General features: G+C 34.6%; 3 protein-coding genes across 9 annotated transcripts; 2 read left to right on the forward strand and 1 right to left on the reverse strand.

Annotated features, from left to right (window-relative positions):
• Positions 1-4,454: 4,454 nt before the first annotated feature.
• LOC117915818 (glutathione S-transferase L3-like) lies at positions 4,455-11,154 on the forward strand. Of its 2 annotated transcripts, none has more exons than XM_034831519.1 (10): positions 4,455-4,630; positions 4,781-4,852; positions 6,317-6,377; positions 6,567-6,653; positions 7,601-7,699; positions 7,788-7,890; positions 7,964-8,040; positions 8,664-8,771; positions 10,748-10,828; positions 10,925-11,154. In XM_034831519.1, exons 1-10 carry the CDS (start codon positions 4,470-4,472, stop codon positions 10,931-10,933), a joined length of 858 nt encoding a protein of 285 aa, XP_034687410.1. In that variant the 5' UTR covers positions 4,455-4,469; the 3' UTR covers positions 10,934-11,154. The 2 variants fall into 2 exon arrangements, with proteins under 2 accessions (XP_034687410.1, XP_034687409.1); XM_034831518.1 differs by having other exon boundaries at positions 4,456-4,630; positions 4,778-4,852.
• A 537-nt stretch (positions 11,155-11,691) lies between these two features.
• Positions 11,692-13,655, forward strand: LOC117917080. Its single transcript, XM_034833306.1, has 3 exons — positions 11,692-12,594; positions 12,777-13,319; positions 13,548-13,655. The coding sequence occupies exons 1-3, from the start codon at positions 11,692-11,694 to the stop codon at positions 13,653-13,655; spliced, it is 1,554 nt and encodes a 517-aa protein (XP_034689197.1).
• A 201-nt stretch (positions 13,656-13,856) lies between these two features.
• Positions 13,857-22,191, reverse strand: LOC117915817 (probable serine/threonine-protein kinase PBL5). 6 transcript variants are annotated; one of them, XR_004651454.1, is made up of 8 exons: positions 21,899-22,191; positions 20,865-21,154; positions 20,260-20,449; positions 19,735-20,126; positions 16,550-16,873; positions 16,128-16,160; positions 14,763-15,003; positions 13,857-14,224 (listed from the first exon to the last, which is right to left on the reverse strand). XR_004651454.1 is itself a non-coding variant. In XM_034831516.1 (7 exons), exons 1-5 carry the CDS (start codon positions 22,011-22,013, stop codon positions 16,562-16,564), a joined length of 1,299 nt encoding a protein of 432 aa, XP_034687407.1. In that variant the 5' UTR covers positions 22,014-22,191; the 3' UTR covers positions 14,705-15,003; positions 16,128-16,160; positions 16,550-16,561. The 6 variants fall into 6 exon arrangements, 4 of the variants coding, with proteins under 4 accessions (XP_034687407.1, XP_034687405.1, XP_034687404.1 ...); XR_004651455.1 differs by lacking the exon at positions 13,857-14,224 and adding an exon at positions 14,395-14,489; XM_034831516.1 differs by lacking the exon at positions 13,857-14,224 and having other exon boundaries at positions 14,705-15,003.

Below are 22,191 nucleotides of genomic sequence, written 5' to 3' on the forward strand. Positions count from 1 at the left end.
CAAAAAGATAAAAATGTTGTTTTAAGATCGACAAAAGCTTTTATACTTATTTGATTAATTTTGTTAAAAAAAAAAACTTATAACTAAAATAAAAAGTTTAATCTAAAAATTAGAAAAATATTGTTTCTTCTAAAAGTTATATTTTGACTTGATAGGTATTTGATAAATTAACTTAATAACTTAATTTAATTTATTAAATAAATTAAATATGTTTAATAGAATAATTTAATATATAACTTAAAGTCAAAAATAATTTTAAATAATACATAAAAATAATTAATTTATTCTTATGTTCACATTTTTATTTTATTTTTTTAGTCTCATTTGTTTTAATTGTCTCCACAATCTCTTTACTTCTCGACAACCTCTATTGTTACTTAACATCTTTCACCCTAATTATAATAAATATATTAATTTGATTATTTAAAATAAATTTTAAGTTTAAAAGTTAAGTAATAAGTTTTATGTTACGAACTTAAGTATAATTTAACTTAAAGTCAATCTAAATTATTAAGTAATAAGTATTAAGTTTTATCAAATACCCTGTATAAGGAGAAGTTTTTCATGTTAAATAAAATTTTTATAGTATCAATATCATCTTTTAAAAATCATGACTTTGGCTTTAATTTTAACTTTCAGCTAAAACCAAAAGCAGAAAGTCGTTCAAAACGGCACTTTAGTAGACTTAGTGGAAGGAGTTAGAATTAATTTATACTAAATTGTAGAAAGCTTAAATAATACTATGTTGGTATCAAAGAGCCAAGTTAGTCGCAATGGGAGAAGAAAATAGGTGATAGATATGGATGCTTACGAATTTAGAAAATCATACATATCCAAAGCAAATGAGGAAAGGAAACAACAACCACACAAGTTGGAGCTATAAATGGTCCTCTTAAAACACCTACCCTATCCCTTTGGAATAAGATTCAGAGAAGTGAAAAAGCTTGCCATGATGTCCTTTTCTTTAATTTGTTATGGCTTCCAAAGCTTCATTTGGTGTGGACTGGTGAGGTTGGACTGAAAGAAAGCCAACAAAACAAGACAACACATAAATATGTAACACCCATATGACCATGGTGTTTGTATACTATGTACAGTCCATGTCTCGCTACAAACCAAAAATGGACGCAGAGGATGTGGAATATGTTACAAATAAGTCAATAACAAAAGATAAATTATATCAATGGAGTTAGCATGAAGGTAATTAATTGGTTTTAACTCTTAGAAACCCAACTTTTGGAAGGGAAAGACCAAGGTATAAAGGGTTTGGATGACATTCTATTTAGATGTTGCAGAAACCACCCACATGGAGTGACATGAAAAAGGGAAAGGGGACACTTACCTATAGTCTAAAGGAGGTGGAGAACATGGAGGAATTTGTGGGGTTATGCACAAAATTAGTAGGTGATGGGGTTTGGGTTGGGAATTTAAGGATAATCAAAGAAACAAAAAAGGGTAATTGAGGAAATGGTGGAGATTTAGTGGACCCATGAGAGATTTAAATCCCTGATTTATAGAGGGAACTCTGTCCTATTAAAACAGTGAATAAGAAGGACAATGAAAAGGAAATATCAGCCAAAGTTCACATGATTCTCACAGCTCATAGGGATCCAAATCCAAAAGAAAAGGAGAATATCTCATTATAGGGATATTGGGATAATTATAGAAGGCATATGGGAGAGGAAGTTATTAAAGAATAATCAACTCTAGAGGATGATCCTCCATAGTAGTTTTGTTACTAAAAATAAAAGGAAAGCAATACCCAATACTTATTAAACCAACTAGGGTGGCTCCAATCTTGTAAGCTTTTACAAGTATAATATAAGGTGATACAAAGATGAATAAATCTTATCAATGTGATTTTACAAGACCTAGTTCTTAATGTAAGTAAGGTATAATTTAAAAAAAAAATAGCTAGGACTTCAAGGTGTAATTAAGGATTTACGAATTTGAAAAATAAATACACTTTTTAATTGTTTCATACTCTCACAGATAATGTAATTGAATGTTAGGTTGTTGGACAAACATAAATATGAGTTAAAGGACCTTTTTACATGAAATGGAAGTTAAATTAGAGACAAATTTCTTAAAGTCTCGATCAATCACTTATATCGTTCAACTAGTTAAGCAATCAAGTCCCCTTCATATTCTTTTTCTGATAAAGTTTTGAAAGTCATTAAATGTTCTTTGCACCTCGTTAATTGCTTCAACAACTGGTGTGTGGATGACCATGTGAACGAACTAATTCTGAAAGACTTATTTCTAAAGACTAATTTGATCTCTTAACTTTTATATAATAGCTCAATACTTTATTTATAAGAGAGAGAGAGGTTTCAAACTATTATTCAATCATCTTTGATCAGTAAAATATTTCGATCACATTAGGCTTAAACTTGCATTCCATTTTTTATGCACCTAATCAATCCTTGTTTTCTTTGTATCATTAAGTACAAATTTATAAACTAATAATTTATATTGAAAATTTTATTTATTGTAAATCTTATTAGATGAGATTAAGTGTACACAAAACATCACCTAAGGTATTCAAGGAAAATTTTAAGTACCCATTATAGCTAATTAATCCAAATATAAAATTTAAAGGTTTTATTTGAAAGTCTAAGCATAGTGGAACCTAAAGTTTATAATTAAAGTTAGAGGATTTGATCGAACTACTATAAATTTTGAATTTATATTTCTCTTTTCCCTATTTTATTTATTTATATGCAATTGTTCTTTATAATTATATTATATCATTGGTTATTTGTTTTTCACATTGATCATAGTTAACATTTGTTTTAATTTACAAAAAGTGATCATCATTCTATTCGAGCCCACACTTTTTTTTTTTCAATGGTGACTATCTTAAATTGGTATAATTAGAATCTTAACGGGAGTTGCTATCATTGCTATCATGACAAATATGAAAATAATTGTAGTGGGGGAACATGCATTGAAATGACTTACCAAATCAAGGGAAAGGAATGGTGAGAGTGGGGAATGGCAACACAAGAACAAAGTAGGGAAAGGAAAATACCTCAAAATTTTCCTTCATTATGCAAGGAAGAGAATGCCAAAAGGAACCCAACCTATGTTCTCCAAGGCAATGATTTTCCTCGGACAGTTGCACTTTAGCACTAACTCAGAACCCATTGAGAGTACATGAGTGTTTCACTCGTATGGACTAAGGAATGCAAGAACTATCCACACTTACCATGGGAGTAGTGTTGCAGCCACTAGTCAGTGTGATGTGGTTCGAATCCCTGCTCATAAACATATGTGGATTATCCATAAACTGCACATAGAATTCATCAAGCATGCATAGAATGCGTTACGTATAGAATCCATCATGCACAGAGGCAACCAACTTTGTAAAGTAGTTATCCAACGTAGCAGTGAACGCAATATACAAGACAGAAGTATGGTGTGTGTGGGATTAGTGCGGCACATGGTGACCATAGAGTAGAAGGCTGAGTCACATCATTACAATGGTCATACTTGTATTCTACAAATTGAAACCAAATAAAGCAAGAAAGAATTAAGACTCCGATAATAATTATATTAAATTAGGATTAGAAAGTATATAAATTACATTTAATTTAATAATTATAACTATATAAATAGTTTAATATAGCAAAATTACACAATAGTACTTTTAAAATATTATGATATATTTATAATATTAAATAATTTATTATTAATAAAAATTAATGTATTCGGATTTTAGGTACACATGAAAAGCATTTAAATAGTTATATTTAATTACTAAGGTTTGGAGTAAAAGTTTTCTAACTTTTTTTTAAATAGTTTTTAAAAACCATTTTCAATTAAGTTTTTAAGACTTTGGAATTATTATTATTTTATTTTTAACAATGAAAAAAAAAAGTTTGTATCCAAGCATTACTATTAAAAACTTTTTCGATGTATGCATTACCCACAAAATATTATAAATAAAGGAGTTTATATTTGCATTAATCACATAACTCTACGTATTCAATTAAATTTGATCATGGACATCGTAACTATATTTTCAAACATCTTTAATTGTGTTTCCAAACACTCTTAAAGGTGTTTGAAACTAGTGTTTTACATTTAAGAATTATGTTTAAAACACTTTTAAATAATTTATAATTATTTGCTAATAATTTTTACAAAAAGATTTTGTAGAAATTTACATAAATTATAAACCCTAAAATATATTTAAACTTGCCTTAAAAATATATATATTTAAGATAACAAATAAGCTTTGAAGAATGATTTTGTCATAAGATTAGTTGTTGATAAATAAAAAATAAAAAGAAAAGATTTTGTAAATAGCCTCTTACTTTTATGTGAAATGGAAGAATAAAAACTTGGGGTCGTGGTCGTTCGTGAGCGCAAATCTTGTGGCTGTCTTTCCCCAAGCAGATGCGTGGAGGAACGTAGGCCATTACATTGCATACAGAAGCCGAAGTAGCAGTGAGTCCCCAAAAATGAATACCTTAACCCTGAAATTTCCTTATAATCTTCATCCAAATTCACTCAATTACTCCACTAATATATCTCCCAAATTCCCAAACAAGTCTTCATCGTTTCATCCTCTCTTCTTTAACTCTAAGAGAAACATTTCTCCACTAGCATCAATGGCTGTCACGTAAAACAAAAAAAATTCTCTTGAATTATTATTGTTATTATTATTATTGTTGTTGTTGTTTTTTTTTTATCTTCTAATGGGTTTTTCCTTTCTGACATTTGTTTGAATCGCATTTCCTGTCTGGGTCCTCTTTGTTTTGGTGCGCAGAAGTGCTGAAGAGGTTCTTCCCCCTTCTCTCGATTCTACTTCTGAACCACCCCCTCTTTTTGATGGAACCACCAGGTATTTGTTCTATTTCAGTGTGTCCCTGCAATTTGTTTCACCACTTCAGTAATTGTTTCTAGAATTGTTTTTCCCTTCCTCAAAATTGGGTTGAGTTTTCCTTTTTCTTTCCTTTCTGTCACTTGGTTATTTATTTTTTTTTAAGATCATGGGGCCAAGATACTTGTAAATCTAGGGTTGGTTCTGTTCAGTGTATTGTGAATTTGGATATAGTTCAGGCCATCAACATAATAAGGACAATGGGAATTGAATCTTTCCATTATGTCTTCAATTGATTTAGAATCCCATATTGATTCCTTTTGCATGTTGAAGTAAATATTCTAGTGGGAATGAGATTCTTAGAGGTAAAGGAATGCATTTGGCATGTGGGAATAGGAATGGAAATAGGATGGGGATGGAGGGGAATATAATTCTGTGTAGAAGAGAAGAATCAAAATCCCAGTGAGAGTAGGATTTGATTTCCATGACAATGAATTTTTTATTCTCAAAAACAATCCAAACTCATGAATGAATGAGAGATGGAATTGATTTACTATTCTCATTCTCTGTTCCAACATTCCAAACATGGCTTAATGAATGAAAAAAAAAGAATTCCTTTTTGGCATGGGGAAAAAAATCATTACAAGTCAGTTTTGTACTAGTTCCTTTTGCCTTATAGTTAAACAGAATAAGACAGGAATGTAGAAATCTAGTTATGCATAAAAGGAATTTTACCCAAATTCCATCATTTTTTGGTGGAATTGAGAATTATTGGCAATCCCTCCAAGTCCTAATTCCTTTCCATCATGAATTGCATTTGTTACAAGAGATCAATTTTTTTTTAAGCAAATTTTATGCTTAACACCTCTTCCCTCCTCTCCCTCAAATGTCCAATTGCACACAAATTTGGTTTTTCCAATGCCATTGAGTCAGTTTGCCAACACAGCACACACCTTATTACGCTTCGCAGAATTGAATCTTGTACAAGGTATATAAAGGCAAACACCACTAGAATAAGATTAGCCTGCTATCTGTCATCCAAAAAACTACAAGAGAGAAATCCAAGAAGTCTCCAAATCTTTGAGGCCCATCAAAACTAGGTTATCAAATGAATATCCTTATATCTAAAAGCTTAGAGGCTCTTTCCCTCCAAAGATTTTCCAGTTTCTTTGGGAACATACCAACTTTAGACAATGGAAATGCCAAATCTAGTAGTATCAATTGCTTACCATTATTTATGGTGCAATGTCTCCATTTTCTTCAATGCACCACCACCTAGAATACCCTTGAGCCTCCCAATGCCATGTTTTTTTTTTTTTTTTTTTTAAAAAAAATGTCAATGGTTCCATTTCATTGGAATTTACAAACAAGTGCCAAATTGTCTCAAATTGATGTCACTGTTCACATTGCTGAGAGAATTTAGGGAGGTGGAATTCAGCTGGGCTTTATATCTAGTCACCAGATCATTCTTTTTGTCTCTTGCAGGTTGTATACTTCTTACATATGCCCATATGCACAGCGTGTCTGGATTGCTCGAAACTATAAGGTTGTCATTCAGTTCTACTTCTAGCAGATTTTGCTATGTAATACTAATTTTCTTGTGCTTGTGGATGGAATTAAGTTATTGTAGACTTAAATTATACATTTTTTTTATTGAAGTGGGTTTACTGTCGTCTTACTACTTTACTAAGGTTTTAAGAATTTCTTGATGATTTCAGTTCCTTCTCATATGCAGGGATTGCAGGACAAGATCGAATTAGTTCCTATTGATCTTGGGAATAGACCTGCTTGGTATAAGGAGAAAGTCTATCCAGAAAATAAGGTGACATCCTCTGCACTTTTTATCACTTTGGGAAAAAGAAAAGAAAAATGACATGGGTGGGAGAGAGTGAAAATTTCTACCAATATAGTATGGGAAACATTCTGGAAAACAATATGGGGATGACTGAGAAATTTTAAACCTGATGAGAAACAATGTTGAAAGACTGCAATGGCAAGAAAAGTTTGAACAAGTACTAGGTTTAAGAAGTTTTATCTGCAAGTTGCAAATACAATGAAGCTTGGTTCTGAAAGCTGCAATAAACAATTTTCTGGGAAAAAAAAATAGTGGTCTTGACTAGCTTTTTGGAAGCATTCCTGGAAGGAAATGGATTTCCTTACAATTATAAGAGAATATTACTGTTGGGTTTTGGAGCAAGTTTCTAGGGAAATGAGATTCATTCCTAAGAAGACAGTTTCCTACTAGTATATTGTGAAAAAAATTTAATTTCAGTTTGGGGCTCTCACAGAGAGCCTGATGGGCACGCCATATGTGAGGCTTTTGCATGGTAACTTTAACATTGCAGAACACCCTACATGTTCATGCCACAAACTTGGCTTTAAATTCTGCTTCTCTCATCGGCCAATAATCGCTAACCTGCTTCTCATTCTCTCAGATGTAAAATCAGTTAAAATATTCACCTGGATGGTTGAACTTGAATGGTGAAGGTCTTGTAACCATCATCTGTGCTAGCTTTTTCTTAATGAACATAAGTTACAACACTTTTGAAAACTATTAAGCATTTGTTTTATCATTATTTACTTTTACTAATTTTGAATTCTTTTTGAACTCTAAGTCTGACAATATTCTGTTGGTTGTGAAGAAGATGGAGCAAACTTGGTTAAGGAAAGAAATTCTACAATCCCTATAGAGAAAATGGCAATGCTGGATTGAACTAATAATCCCCTTTTCTTGTTTGAGTTCTAACATTATTTTTCTCCCTCATCTAGGTGCCTTCATTGGAGCATAATAATAAAGTCACAGGAGAAAGTCTTGATTTGATTAAATATATTGATAGCCACTTTGAAGGACCCTCCCTTTACCCCGATGTAAGAAAAAATATTTGCACCCTTGATGGGGAGTCAACCTTCCTTAGCTTAAAATTTGAATTTCTTTAACACTTTAACATTTCTTCAGGATCCCAACAAGAGACAGTTTGCGGAAGAGCTGCTATCCTACACTTACACCTTCAATAGAGCTGTGATATTTTCCCTCAAGGGAGATTCACAAAATGAAATTAGTAAGATTCAAAACTTTCTAGAATTAACATTATAATACCGAAAATATTAACTTGCTTCAATGACCCTTTCCAGATGCTGCTTTTGATTACCTAGAAACAGCTCTTTCAAAATTCAATGATGGGCCTTTCTTCCTTGGCCAATTCAGTCTGGTAAATTGATACTTTTGCTGTGATATATTCTTGTGGATATGTTTCTGTTCAGTTTTCTTATGGAAAATAATAATGAATTACTACACAATACTTATACAACAGGGTTTTGTCAACGATCATTTAATTATATCATGAATATTCATCATTTGCTTCTAAATAGTAGAAATTTTATAACAAATCCTCAGCTTAATATAATTTTAAAATTATAAATTCATATTTCAGCATTAATCTTTCTTTTGCTTCTTGCCAAGTTATTATTCCAGGAACATTTATGTAGTAACTGATTCATCTCCATGCCAGATAATATTCACATCCATAAGTTCTCATGTGCCTTAGGCTGCATATCCTCAAAGAATCTACCCCCCACAATTTGGCACAGGAAAGTTGGTTTTTAAAAAACACCTTGTACACACAACCCTATAAATTTTGCTGGAAAAAATAAATTACTGGGTAAGTAACCCATTCTAACTTATGTTAAAATGCTGGCTTTGAAATTTTATTACCAGTGGTAGTCATTACTGTTTACCCATGTGATGTACAATTATATGATATTCCTATTTCAAATTTATAGTATTGTATGGTCTTAAGTCTAACCTTTACTCATGTGAGTGTTTATATTTCAGGTGGATATAGCATTTGCACCATTCATTGAACGATTTCATCCTCTACTACTAGATGTAAAGAAGTGTGACATCACCTCAGGAAGGCCAAAGCTGGAATCATGGATTGAGGTAAACTGCATGTCACTTTTTATAGTGTTTCATTTTAATATTGGCAGGTTAAAATTATTCGCACATATGTGGCTTTTTAGGTTTCAAATTTCCTTCTTTAATTTTCTTCTCTTGTGTTTGGCTTTTATGTGTGTATTGGGAGGGGTGGGGGTTGGTTTGGAGTATAAACTGTAAAGACTCTCTGCTTCTGAGAAGTTTTCAGTTTCTCGAAACTCTTGACGAGGTTACACATGTACCTGTAAACATGATCTTTGGGGGACTTGTAGTTTCAGGTTGAAGAACCAGTAGTAGCTGTTAACCCAATTTCGGATAGAAAATCACCGGTGGCTGTTGAACCAAGCAGCCTGAGATGCTGAGATTTCATATAGTTTCCAAGGTAATGGAAGGATTCAGGATCTAGGGATTAGAGCATGGAGACTTAGTTTCCTGTACAGCCTATAGCAAAGAACTTTTTGAGGTAGAGAGTGGAGAGTGCTATGGGTCTAATTCATGTCATTTTTACTAAGGATGCATGTGGAAAGATGATTAGGATGAACTTAGAAATTTTATACCAGAGCCTGGGAGTGTCCTTTTTTCAAAAAATAAAAAATAAATAAATAAGAGAGGTTGGGGAGTCAACCTGAGATATCAATTTGGTTATCCGCACAAGAAGGCCATGGCAACGTAAGTTAAGGCGGGTGCCACACTCTAGAAAACGTGAGATGACCCAAGACTACATAACTATAGTTGGCTGGAATAGTTGGAAGCCTTATCAATACTTAAATAAATAAGTTCATGAAGAACAAAATTATGAATGAGATGCCTGCGTTTGCCTCCTATGTAGTCACATGTCAGAATGAAAATTGAAAAATGGTAATGACAATGACCAAATTATTTTGTGTGCCAATATACTGAAATAGAACACCAAGATTAATTTAGTGGTTGGTATTGTACACCAAGATTAAAGTACAAGATAAGATTGGATGATTAGAATGAACCTAGAATTTTGGTATCATGACTAAGATTCTCACCCATGATATCTCACTTCCATTCTTTCATGTAACTGAAGAGGGCAGACTTGAAATCTTTCCGACCTCAGCTGTGATTTCGTTTCTGAATTTGTGGAAACATAGACATATAGAAATTTCTCATTACTTTTTGTTTGCCATAGCATTTTGTTTGCCCTAGCATTTTAACACAATTTCATCTTCTAGAATGGAGTCAAATAATACATGATAACCAAAGAAGAAGAAACTTTTACTTCTTAAAAATTTAGGGGTGCAAGTAAAATCGAAAAAACCAACAAACCAACCAAAACTGATTATATTGGTTCTTGTCTCCTAATCGATAAAAACTGAACCAAACTAATATTCTAAAACTTATATATAATTGTTTGATATTTGATAAGTTAGATTCTATTAAAGTTATTCGTTGTTTTTATATTATGGTCAAATTAATTTTAAATGCATTTAATATATATTTAACATCAAATTTAAATTGGTTTCAATTAATTTTAAAAACAAATTAGACTTAGGACTTAATATAAACTCAAATTAATGGGCTTTGGACCCAAAATAAACACAAATCTACAATTAGGTTGAGGACTAAAAAAGACCATTAAATTGGGTTGAAACTAATCCATGAAATCCAAATCAAACCGACCTTAAAAGGCGTGGTTTGGTTCAATTTTTCACTCCAAATTTGATCGGTTCAATTGTTTACTCCAAACCTGCTCATTTTGGTTTTTCACTTTAAATCTGGTTGTTTTGGTTTTTATCACATGTAAAACTAACTATATTGGTTCGGTTCATTTCTAATCCAAGAAACCATCAAATCAAACTTATTTACGCCCCTATTAAAATCCTAAAATGGTCTCATTTCAGTAGAAGAGGTGAACAACAAATGGGCTCGACTCAAAAGTTCTGGAAACCTTTCCTAGATGTATTTGTCCAATTGAATATGGGTGGTCGATGTTTACATATGTAATCTTTGTGTAGGAGATGAACAAAATCGAGGCCTACAAACAAACAAAACGTGATCCTCAGGAGCTTGTTGATGCCCTCAAGAAGCGCTTTATGGTAAGCCTTGACATTTGAAATCATGTTTGTAAAACCAAAAAACTACTTTCTGCCATGTGATTGAAGGCTGACCTTTTCTGCTAATTTCTTCTGCAGGCAAACTGAAGACGGAAGATCTGGATATTCCTATCAATCTGTAGCCTAAATTTTCCCTCATCATAATGTCTACTATCGTATGTGCAACTCCCTTTTTTTCCTTTGGAATGAGAAGACTGAACCGCAAATTAGTGATTGTCTTGTTACAGTTGTGAGATAAGACGATAAAGGAGAGTTTAAAATGTATAAATTTATTTATTTTCCAGTAAGATGAAAAGAATTTGATCTAATTTTTCTTTTCTCTATTTTTTTAATCAGTTTCCGGTATATTGCTTTCCCATTTTCTTCTCATTGTTTACTTTAATCTTGTAAAAAAAAATATAAAAGTAAAATAAAAAATAAAAAATAAAATCAACTGATCCTTTGATCCACCAATGGAACACGGCCAAGGAATGAAACGATGTTTGACACTGACGTCCACCCTTTAAAAACTTGGACCTTGTCGGGCCACTGAACCAGACAGCTGCCACCATCTGGCATAGGGCCCATATGGGCATTTAATCTGATTTTTATTTTGTAAAATTTGTACCCAATTCTGAAGTGTCAACCATGCGTAATAGGAACCAACGACCCAACCTCAACTCCAGCTCCCACGCTCTCACACTGCATGGTGAGAAAGACCAGCCTCCAACTACGTGATGCCTCATATAACAAATTTCGACTCCTCCCATCTCTCAAGATCCGAACAATTCTCAGTCCAACCTATCTTACTATCAACCATATCACCCTTCATTTGCCTCTGCCACCCTCCAATGGACAGAAAAGAAATGAATTCCACCCAACAACGCCCATCTCATGCTTCCCATGGCAGCTCCCGGAGCTACTTGGCTTGGTTCTTCATCATCACAATCATGCTCTACGTTCTCTACTCTTCCAACCACCTCCTCACGGATGACCACCAAGACTGTCCCATTCCCCAGGATATTTCCACCCAAGCTAATCTTCAAAACCCCATGCCTCTCACCAACTTCTCTACCGCTCCTCTTCAACTCAAAGTACAAGAAGAAGAAGAACCAAAAGAACAAGAAAAAGAGAACTTGGAATTTGCACTTCCTTTGAGCTCACAGCTTTTCGATACTGAACTCAAACACATCGTTTTTGGGATCGCGGCATCATCAAAATTGTGGGAGCAAAGAAAGCAGTATATAAAACAATGGTGGAGACCAAGGGTGACGAGGGGAGTTGTTTGGTTGGATAAGCCAGTGAGGACGAGAAGAAACGAAGGATTGCCCCTAATTCAGATATCGAGGGACACTTCAAGATTCAAGTACACAAATCGCCAGGGAGACAGATCTGCATTGAGGATTTCCAGGGTGGTTTCAGAGACACTCAGGCTTGGTATGAAGGATGTAAGGTGGTTTGTGATGGGCGATGATGATACGGTTTTTGTGGTGGACAATGTGGTGAGGATTCTATCTAAATATGATCATCGTCAGTTCTATTACATTGGAAGCTCCTCTGAAAGTCATACCCAAAATATATTTTTCTCGTATGCGATGGCATATGGTGGGGGCGGGTTTGCTATCAGCTACCCCTTGGCAATTGAGTTGGCAAAGGTACAGGACCGGTGCATTCAACGATATCCAGGTTTATATGGAAGTGATGATAGGATGCAGGCTTGCATGGCTGAGCTAGGAGTGCCACTAACCAGAGAAGCAGGATTTCATCAGGTTAGGGCATACAAATCCATGGGATTAGAAGATGTCAGGAATTTTCATACATTCTCAAAATCATATCTGATGATTCCTCATTTGTATATACTGTAGAAAGGATGTTTAGTGACTGAAATTGGTACCAGTTTAAACTCAACTCTATATTTCCAAGGATGATGTATCTTGTTCTGCTTGTGCAGTATGATGTGTATGGAGACCTATTGGGCCTTCTGGCAGCTCATCCTATAACTCCATTGGTATCAATTCACCATCTTGATGTAGTGGACCCGATTTTCCCAGGGATGAGTCAAGTCAAATCCCTCCAACGGCTCTTCCAATCCGTTAAGCTCGACTCATCTAGCATAATGCAGCAGTCCATCTGCTATGACAAGAAACGTAGCTGGTCCATCTCCATCTCATGGGGCTATGTGGTTCAAATCCTAAGGGGAATAGTCTCCCCCAGAGAGCTTGAGATGCCCACAAGAACCTTTCTTAATTGGTACAGAAAAGCTGACTACACTGCTTACGCATTCAACACTAGGCCAGTGACCAAGCACCCCTGCCAGAAGCCCTTCATTTTTTACATGAGCACAACTAGGTTGGACCGAGCTAGAAGGCAAACAGTAGGAGTCTACTCACGTCACAGAGGTCGCCACCCTGCTTGCAGGTGGAAGATGGACTCGCCTGAAAAAATCGACTCCATTACAGTCCTCAAAAGGCCAGATGATCTTCGCTGGCAGAGGGTATGGTGTTGGGAATCAATCTATGTTTCTTTTTTATGCATAATGATGCGCAAAATATTGTTTTCATATTGGCCTTTTTCCTTTCCACTTTCAATTTTTGTCACCCAACATTATTCTATACACAGATGCAAACACCTAATGTCATTAGCTACTTCTCTTTCCCTATGTAATGGTTAGTGTGTTAGCTATCAATCTATTACTAACAGAAACCTAAACTTTCTGTTGCAGTCGCCAAGGAGGGATTGTTGTAGAGTTTTGCCATCAAGGAGGAGCTCGTCTATGTACCTATGGGTGGGCAACTGCCGAGAAAGTGAAATTAGTATAGAGCAGCAATAGGTGCCTGATGTTGTATATAATCTTCTCTCCTTCCTTTTCCTCTTTAATTATTTTTCCTAATCCATTTGGGAATAAAAATCAATGATGACAAACTGAATTCAGAAGATTTCTAATTTTATTAGCTTCCATGATATCAGGAAAATCCCAGATAAGCTAGAGTTTTCAATCTTTCGCCTTCCCTTTTTCCATGACAAATTCAATACGTGTATTCCACCTGATTATTCTTTGAGACAAACCCTAGAAGCCTTTTCACATTATTTCCCTTATTTGTTCCTGAAGATTATCAAAATCCCGTGGGGCAAAGCAATCTCAATCTCTAGTAACAGTAATATTGACAGGACTAAATTTCATGGAACTATTTTCCCATTCAGAAAAGGTAATTTTTCAATCGGCTTTACTCACTGGGAATGCTACAGTTTCATTGTTTCGTGTAAGATTCTGAGGGACTGAGGCAATTGGTGAAGTTGTAGATGCCAAGATGGTGATGTCAAAGTGAGTATTATTGAGAGACTGCGGTTGTAAGATCCGATGAACAGATAGAATTCTTTTGTCCTTCATCTCCACCCACACTGCTTTCAAACAATGTACAGTGTAAAAGCAAATTAATAATTCAGAAACATACAAATTTTTTGTTCTAATTCAAGATTAAAAAAAAAAAAAATTCATAGTTCCCAATAAAGAGAACTGAGAAATGCCGGAAAACGAGAACAGGAGTAATTTCAAGGAAAAAAAAAAGGGAGAATCGGAAAGTGCTGTTCTCTAGAGAATAAGCATCTCTTGAATTGTTGCCATCGGCTTTACAATGACTCTGTTTCCCTCTCAAGAACCAAATTTCTAGGGAGAAAAGAAATTCAAGAAAATGAGCAAAATAGAAGGAACAAAAAAGTAGGGATTTCACTTTAATCTCTGCTGTGATTTCCAACCAAATAATTCCACACTCTGACTACCTTTGTTTTTCTTTATGTTTCTTGGAAACCAAAACAGCAATAAAAAAAAAAAAATATATATATATATATATATATATATACAAAACTTCGAATTTTCCTCTGCAACCAAACAAATAGAACAATAGAAAGAACGAAAAAGGTGAAAGCTTTAGAAGTATACCTGGGTAAGAGGACCACCAGAGAATGAAGAAAACGAGCAGAATCGTGACAGGAATCACATGAATCCACTTTTCAGGCCACGGTCGCGATCTCCGACCGACTGTGGAGCGCGGATCATAGATGGGAAGATCGCCGATATCATCCATTCTCCTTATCGCAGATTGCCTCCCCTGAAGTTGCTGCTGCTGCCTAACATTGATCACATACTTGTCGTCTAAGGGTCGATACGTGGTCAATGTTCTCTGCATTTTCGAGAGAGAGAGTGGATGTGTTAGGGTTTTGGGTGTTGAGAATTGAGAGGGATGAGGTGTGGGCGTAAGTGTCCGGCAGTTACGAGGCTTCGGAATAAAATCCCAGTTCGTTAGCGTCTTGAAAAGTTTATGGCGGGAGAGCTGATCACGTGAGACCCACGTGATTGACTTTGCCTTCTTAGTGCTTTGTTATTCAAATAAATAAATCCATTAGTCTCATTTTATTTGTCATAAAATATTTTCTTCTAATGAAAATCATTAAAAATTGTACATATTTCAATTCTTGCAAAAGAAATAATATATTTTGAAATCTATTTTAATTTAATTTTTTTTTATTTTTCTCTCATGTTTTTTGAAACCTAATCTATTTTTTATTTATTTATTTTTCTCCCTAGTTTTCTTATAATATTAAACTGACTTATGCATATTACATCTACACCAAAAAAAAAAAAAAAAAAAAAAAAGTAAATTGCATCAACCCATAATTATTCATGTTTAGAATGTTTGAGGGTTTTACCGAAATTATTTTCAAAAATGGTTTTTTGATTTTCAAAACAGAAAAAACATAAATATATTTGATAACTAAAAAATAGAAACAATTTTCGATTCCTAAAAATAAAAAACAAAGTGTTTGGAGAAAATCTTTAAACTATTTTAATTGCTTTCACTTACTTTGTAAAGGCTACTTAATAAATAATTATATAAATATAAAAATTGATTAAAAATAAAGTACCATATAAAAAAAATTATTTTCAAAACATATTTTAAAATATAAAATATCATGAAGTGATTTTTAACCACTATTGCTCAAAACCATTTTCAAAAACAATTACTAAGATCTAACAACTATTATGAATTCTTTTTGGGTTATTTGATTAAAAATGACATTAAAAATCCAATTTTAGAAATCTAACCCTTTATTTTATTTTTTATTTTTTATTTTTTTTTACTCCATTTTAATAAAAATATTCTTATTATTTTCTTATAAATATAATATTTTCTTTCAAAATATATAGTAAATACTTGAAATATATATTAAGGACATTTATATAAAAAATAGGTTATTGGAAGAGATAAATCCACAATTGAGTATGATAGTTAGGGTAACAATCAACCTCTGTTCCCCCAATGAAACCAGAGAAGACAGCCTGCAAAAAAAAAAAAAATCAATTCTCTTTCACTAGACACCGTTTGATCATTTGGTAGCACATGAAGCTGATTTAGTGGAAACTGTAAGCATGGTGTTGAAAAGAAAGACTAGGCAGAATCTTTGATATGGATGAAAGAGAAGATTGGCATAAGAGAGGAAAGAAAAATGAAAGAAAATGATAAGACTATAAGAAATGGAAGTCTGTTCCTACAGAGAGCCATTTTACATACAGGAAACCCAGCTCACATGTACAATGAAGGGGGAAGTGAAGAAATTCCCTGTAGGTTAAGGTTGAGGGGAGGAATCAGCACCTGTTGTTATCTTCCAAGATACAAAAACCGATAACCAGGCACTTCATATATAAACACAGTCGAAAGGAGTTACCACCTGATTCCTAGTTTACTTCTCTCCTTCAGTCTTCCTCTGGTGCATTTCCTGCGATGACTTCTTATCACTGCCCTTTCTCGTTGTGGGAGAAATGCTCCCCTGGTGGCTTTGGACTGGATGGATTTGGGGGTTGTATGTTTGAGAAGCAAGGTAGTTTAAAGCAGTAACGACATCAGCTATGAGGGGCCGCATGTTAGGTTGCTCCTGCACACACATTGCAGCAATGGCAAGAGCTTGGTACAAACCTCTGACAGGATACTGACCATGGAGTAATGGGTCAGCCATCTGTGAGAATTTCCTCCGGTCTTTGAACAGGGGTCGTGCCTGCAAACAGAAGGGAGTCTTTAGGCCTGATGGACGAAGCCATTTGCATATAATTGCTTACAAACTTTGCCTGCAAACAGAAGGTTACTTTTTTCCAACAAGTAACCTTGGATAAGACTATGCAATGAATAGCATAGACATTAAAGATGGAAACTGATTCACTCAATTAAAATATTTATAACCTTACTAATACTAAAAGTTACATGCATCACAACTGCAAGAAGACAAAATTAGTATGTAAATATTACATTCCAAATTTCAGTTAATTTATGAGTTACTGTAGATGGAAAGAAAATGCAAAGAAATCATGCCAAGCATTGAACATCAGGTCAACAGAGGATTTCTCAAAAGTAAAATCAGGAGTATCAATAGCGGTTCTAATAAAATACTATAACAACAAAGCAAAGATGATGGAAATAAAGATGGAATATCCACATGAAGTGTGTTAGATTATCCTAGTCAAAGAGGCAGCCTAGAAGATGGCTCTTTGAGACCAAATCTGGACTACTAGCTGTTCCATGTACCTAGCACTATTTATGAGACAAGACTCTAATCTTCCAACCTTAGCATTTAAAGTTTACATCCATTTTCATAAATAAACTGAAAGATTTGCTCGACTGATGTATAGATTTCATTATCTCATTAAATAAGATATCTAAAAAAATGAAATAGCCATTTTAAAAAGAATTTGCAATAAAATAGAACAAGAGACCAAAAATAATAATAGGTAAATGATCAACTAAGCACTTCTCACTGACGACCGGCTATGTTAGCAACACCACCTTCAATGGCGCCCAAGTGACCCAAACTCTCTTAAGACCACCCAGCTTCCAATCAATCATTTGCAAAGATTCAACAAAAAAAATCTTCCATCTGCATTTCTATTCCAAATTGTCATGTCTTAAACCTCTGATTACCCTTGAAGAATATAACTTTTCAAAAGGAGATCCAATATTAACTAATTCCCAATCATGAAATTTCCTAGCAAACAGATTATCTCCATTCCCCACCTCCCCCCTCCCCACCGCCACAAAAAAGGTTGGTTTTCTTCATTTGTTTAAACCAGCCAAGGAACACCTAATCATCTTTGATCCTCTGTCCAGTTGCCTGAGACGTGTACACCATGTTTTTCTCTATGATATGAGTCCTTTAGATGCTTCCATGAACAGTGAAAGAGGTGCTTTCTAGGGGGCATGGAAAGTTCATCAGGTGAAAGAGGAAGAAGCTATGAAGAACTGGCCCTTTTAGCTTGGCTTGGTGTGTCTGGAAACCGAAGTCTCTTTAAGGGGATCACAACTCCAGAAAGGAAGCTAAAAGGAAATATGTTGCCTTTTGTTGCATCTTTGTCCAAAAGAGAGAGCAGGGGCTGGGAGGAACTTCTGTAGGACTTCTTTGTTCGTTTGTGTTCATGTGGTATATGAGAGTTGTGTGAGATCAGTTTCCCTTATTATTTCACCTTGCATGGGGAGTCTGCCAGTGCACTTGGGTCTTGCCCCTCCTACTGCCTTGTTATGGAGTGTCTTCTACTTATCAAAAATGGTTCTTCCCATCCCACACTCACAAAAAGATTGGGAACCCCTACAAGAGTAAAACCGAACATACCTCCAAATTTAACCCAATTTTCTACTCCCGATTATGGAGCCTTGACATTACTGTTGATCCAATAATTTTTTCTCAGGAGCAGCCTTATCACTCTTCAAAAAGAAGGTTGTACAATGGTGACCCTAATAGAGATTGCTATATATATATATTGATTTTTCATTTCAGGGCTTTGATAGAGGTGTAGGAGCAGAGGCCTTTGGCATCCTGCAGTACTTCTCAAAACTTCGGATAATTTGGACTAAGAGGAATATTGGGATTTTCAAGGACAGACAAGATCACTCATAGAGTTGAGAGATCATATATACTTGTCAGCCTCTCTCTCTGAGTGTCTATGACCAAGTTCTTGATTGGCAGTCCAACTTCACCAGATTGAGAAGCTCCCTGCTCAACCTCTATAGGGAATTGTCTTATCCTGCGTTGGGAAAAATTTTCTTCTAGCTGCATTAAAATAAGACATCAGGGGTATAGCTGTCTTGTTCAAGAAGAATATTCCAATTAATGTTTTTATTTATGTTGATAAAACCTCTTTGTACCATATATAAAAAATAAATATTAATAAACCTGAATGTTTAAAGAATTACAGGTTTGTTCATCGTAAAACATCCTTATATTGCCAAATAACAAAATGGCTTATTGGGTGTTTCATAGGAGTAATTAAGAATGAACAGAAGGAAAAAATGAACTTGATAAGGTTTCCAGGCAAACCTAAGGAATTAATAACTAATGAGTGGCTGCTCTCATCATAAGTTGAGATTGACAATATAAATTAATGAATATCAATGATAAGAAAAGTTTGAAATGCATGCAATTAGTTTCAGACATGCCATTCAACATTATAACAGGAATGAAAAACCATATGAGGATCTTAACACCAAATACATAATGGTGAAAAGCATGATGTTTCACATCTGAACCTTGGACTCTATTCAAACAGGGCTGCTCCATTAGAGAGCACCCTCCAAAATCACTATTCTGTTTGTAGATTACCGTCTTAGACAAGCCACAGCACAAAAAGTCCTTCAAAGTAATGAATATATAATATAAATCCTCTAAACAAGGGCACTTTTACTGACTGAAAGACACTTTTATACCTCAAGTCCTGGACTCTTGGATACTTAGGAAAGTGTCCTAAAGCAGTAGTTTATATTGGTAAAATAATATAATATGTATAATTATATTGCTTACCATAGATCAACCTCAAAACTGAGTCAAGTAACAAAGTTATTAGTAGGGAACTGAGAAAAACGAAATTATCTTACCCATGCAACCAGATTTTGCTCCCTAGCACCTTTTGAATTATCAATTGCTTTCCTGCCTGTAATGAGCTCCAAAAGAACCACCCCGAAGCTGTAAATATCTGACTTAAATGTCAGCTGACCAGTCATTGCATAATCTGGTGCACAGTACCCATATGTACCCATCACCCTTGTCGAAACATGAGTCTTATCCCCTGTAGGACCCACTTTTGCCAAGCCAAAATCTGATAGTTTAGGATGATAGCCCTCCCCAAGCAAAATGTTTGAGCACTTCAGATCACGGTATATAACAGGGGGATACATTTTGTCATGTAAATACTCTAAGCCTTTGGCTGCACCAGCAGCTATTTTCATTCTTGAATTCCAATCAAGTGGTTTCGTGCCAGGTGGAAGGTCTGTACAAAAATGAAAAAAAGGAAAAAAAAAATGGTTTAAAAAAGTTTAACATAATTTTCCATAAGATGGAACAAATGATTAATAATTCAGACAATGATATTAGGAGAGAATTGGTTTATATAAATAATGTACCATGCAAATGGTTTTCCAAAGATCCTAATGGCATGTACTCGTAAACTAGCAGTCTTTGATCACCCTCAGCACAATACCCAATTAATTTGACAAGATTAGGGTGATCAACAGAGCTCAATGTCAATACTTCAACAAAAAATTCCCTAATCCCTTGCAATCCATTGCGATCAAGTTGCTTGATTGCCACAACCTACACCAAACACAAAAACCGAGTTAGGGTATCACCACCAGCTTATTACATGGACTAAAAGCTCAATATTTTAATGAAAATTCTAGAAAGATAACTGACAAAGAGGCACACAAAGACCATAGTATTCCAAATGATTATTAATAACAAAGTAAACAAATCCAACACTAATTCTACTCACTGGCAAGTGACAACTTCATTTCTCCGATAAGACTAAGGATCATATTTAGAAAATTCAAAGCAGAATCACTTGTAAGGCAAAACTCTTTTGAAAAATACATACATCAAAATCCTTTGCTAGATCCAGAAACGATGTTTCTTGTTAGTAATATCAATCCAATCTATGTTCAAGTAATGCCATCAGAAGTGATTCTTACTAGAAAATATTCAAAACTCAAAATCAATGAACTCAACCAACCTGACTTGGGTTATCCAAATATCCCTTAAAAACTTTGCCAAAACCTCCCTCGCCCAAGAAACAATCAGACCTGAAATTATCAGTTGCAACCGCAAGTTGATGAAATGTAAATGTCCGTGCCTGATTTTTATCAGGTAATCCATTTTTATCAGGCGATCCATTTTTATCAGGTAATCCATTCCCAGAGACCTCCTTCTTCACATCCAAAGATGGATTAACTTCCTTAGAGTCCTGTTTCTCCGCATCCATCTCCTTCTTCACATCCAAATATGGATTAACTTTCAATGCATCTAACACGCATACACATAGAAAAGGAATAAGAGAAATGAGGAACACAGAACCAGATATTAATGATGGCATAATGAGCAAAAGCCATAATTTAAAAATGTTTACAAAATACCTTGACATGATTCACACAGAGAGGAAACAGGAAAAATGAAAAAGGAAAACCACAATCATCGTCAAAATTTAAAAGCAACAAATAACAAACAAAGACAATTTAAAACCCAAGAAGATATTTTGGATTTTGGATTGATTCGAATCATGCAAACAAACAAAAGAAGCAAATAGAAAGGAAAGTCGTGACAAATAATTGCAGGCCCGTATCACCCAAATCAAACCCTGTTACCCTGACCCTTCTCTGTACATCAAAATCTTGTTTCACGATTTGATTTCACACTAAACTCGTATGGATATGAACAGAAACAGAAAGAGAATCCATATCAACATATTCCCCGAAACAGAAACAAAAAAAATAAGCAAAAGAAATTGTAAAAAAAAAATCCAAAAAAACAAAAGGAAAAACTGGGTGGCTTTAAATTCGGAAAGAAACTGATTCAAAAAGAGGTGGGTCAGACAAAATCATCAAAAACCCATCGAGTTTGAACGATTCACAGGAAACCCATATTCAAAACAGACCAAAAAATTTGTGTAAAAAAACCATGACCTAAATTTAACGTACGAAAAATGGATAACGCCAAACGCTTTCCCACTTCTCCCTATATGAATCTGATTGAAACTTACAGTGGCCATACCTGGACTGGACTGTGTTTGAACATTGGGTTTGCTGTTGTTGTTGCTGTTGTGGCTGCTACTGTCACTGTTTTTCTTCAACTTTTTATCTGATTTTCCACAACGAAAACAACCCATGGCTCTTTCTTGCCCCTCTCTCCCTCTTCTTCCTCAGATTTTTCTCTCTCTCTCTTTCTCAGCCGCCAAGAAAACAGAGCCAAACACACAACGGAGAAAGAGAGTTACAAAAAGGACATTTTAGAGAGAGAAAGTGAGGGAAGAGAGAGCAGACAGGAGAGGAGAGGAGAGAAGCAAT

This window comes from Vitis riparia, chromosome 6 (assembly GCF_004353265.1).
Source record: "Vitis riparia cultivar Riparia Gloire de Montpellier isolate 1030 chromosome 6, EGFV_Vit.rip_1.0, whole genome shotgun sequence".
Taxonomy (NCBI): Eukaryota; Viridiplantae; Streptophyta; class Magnoliopsida; order Vitales; family Vitaceae; genus Vitis; species Vitis riparia.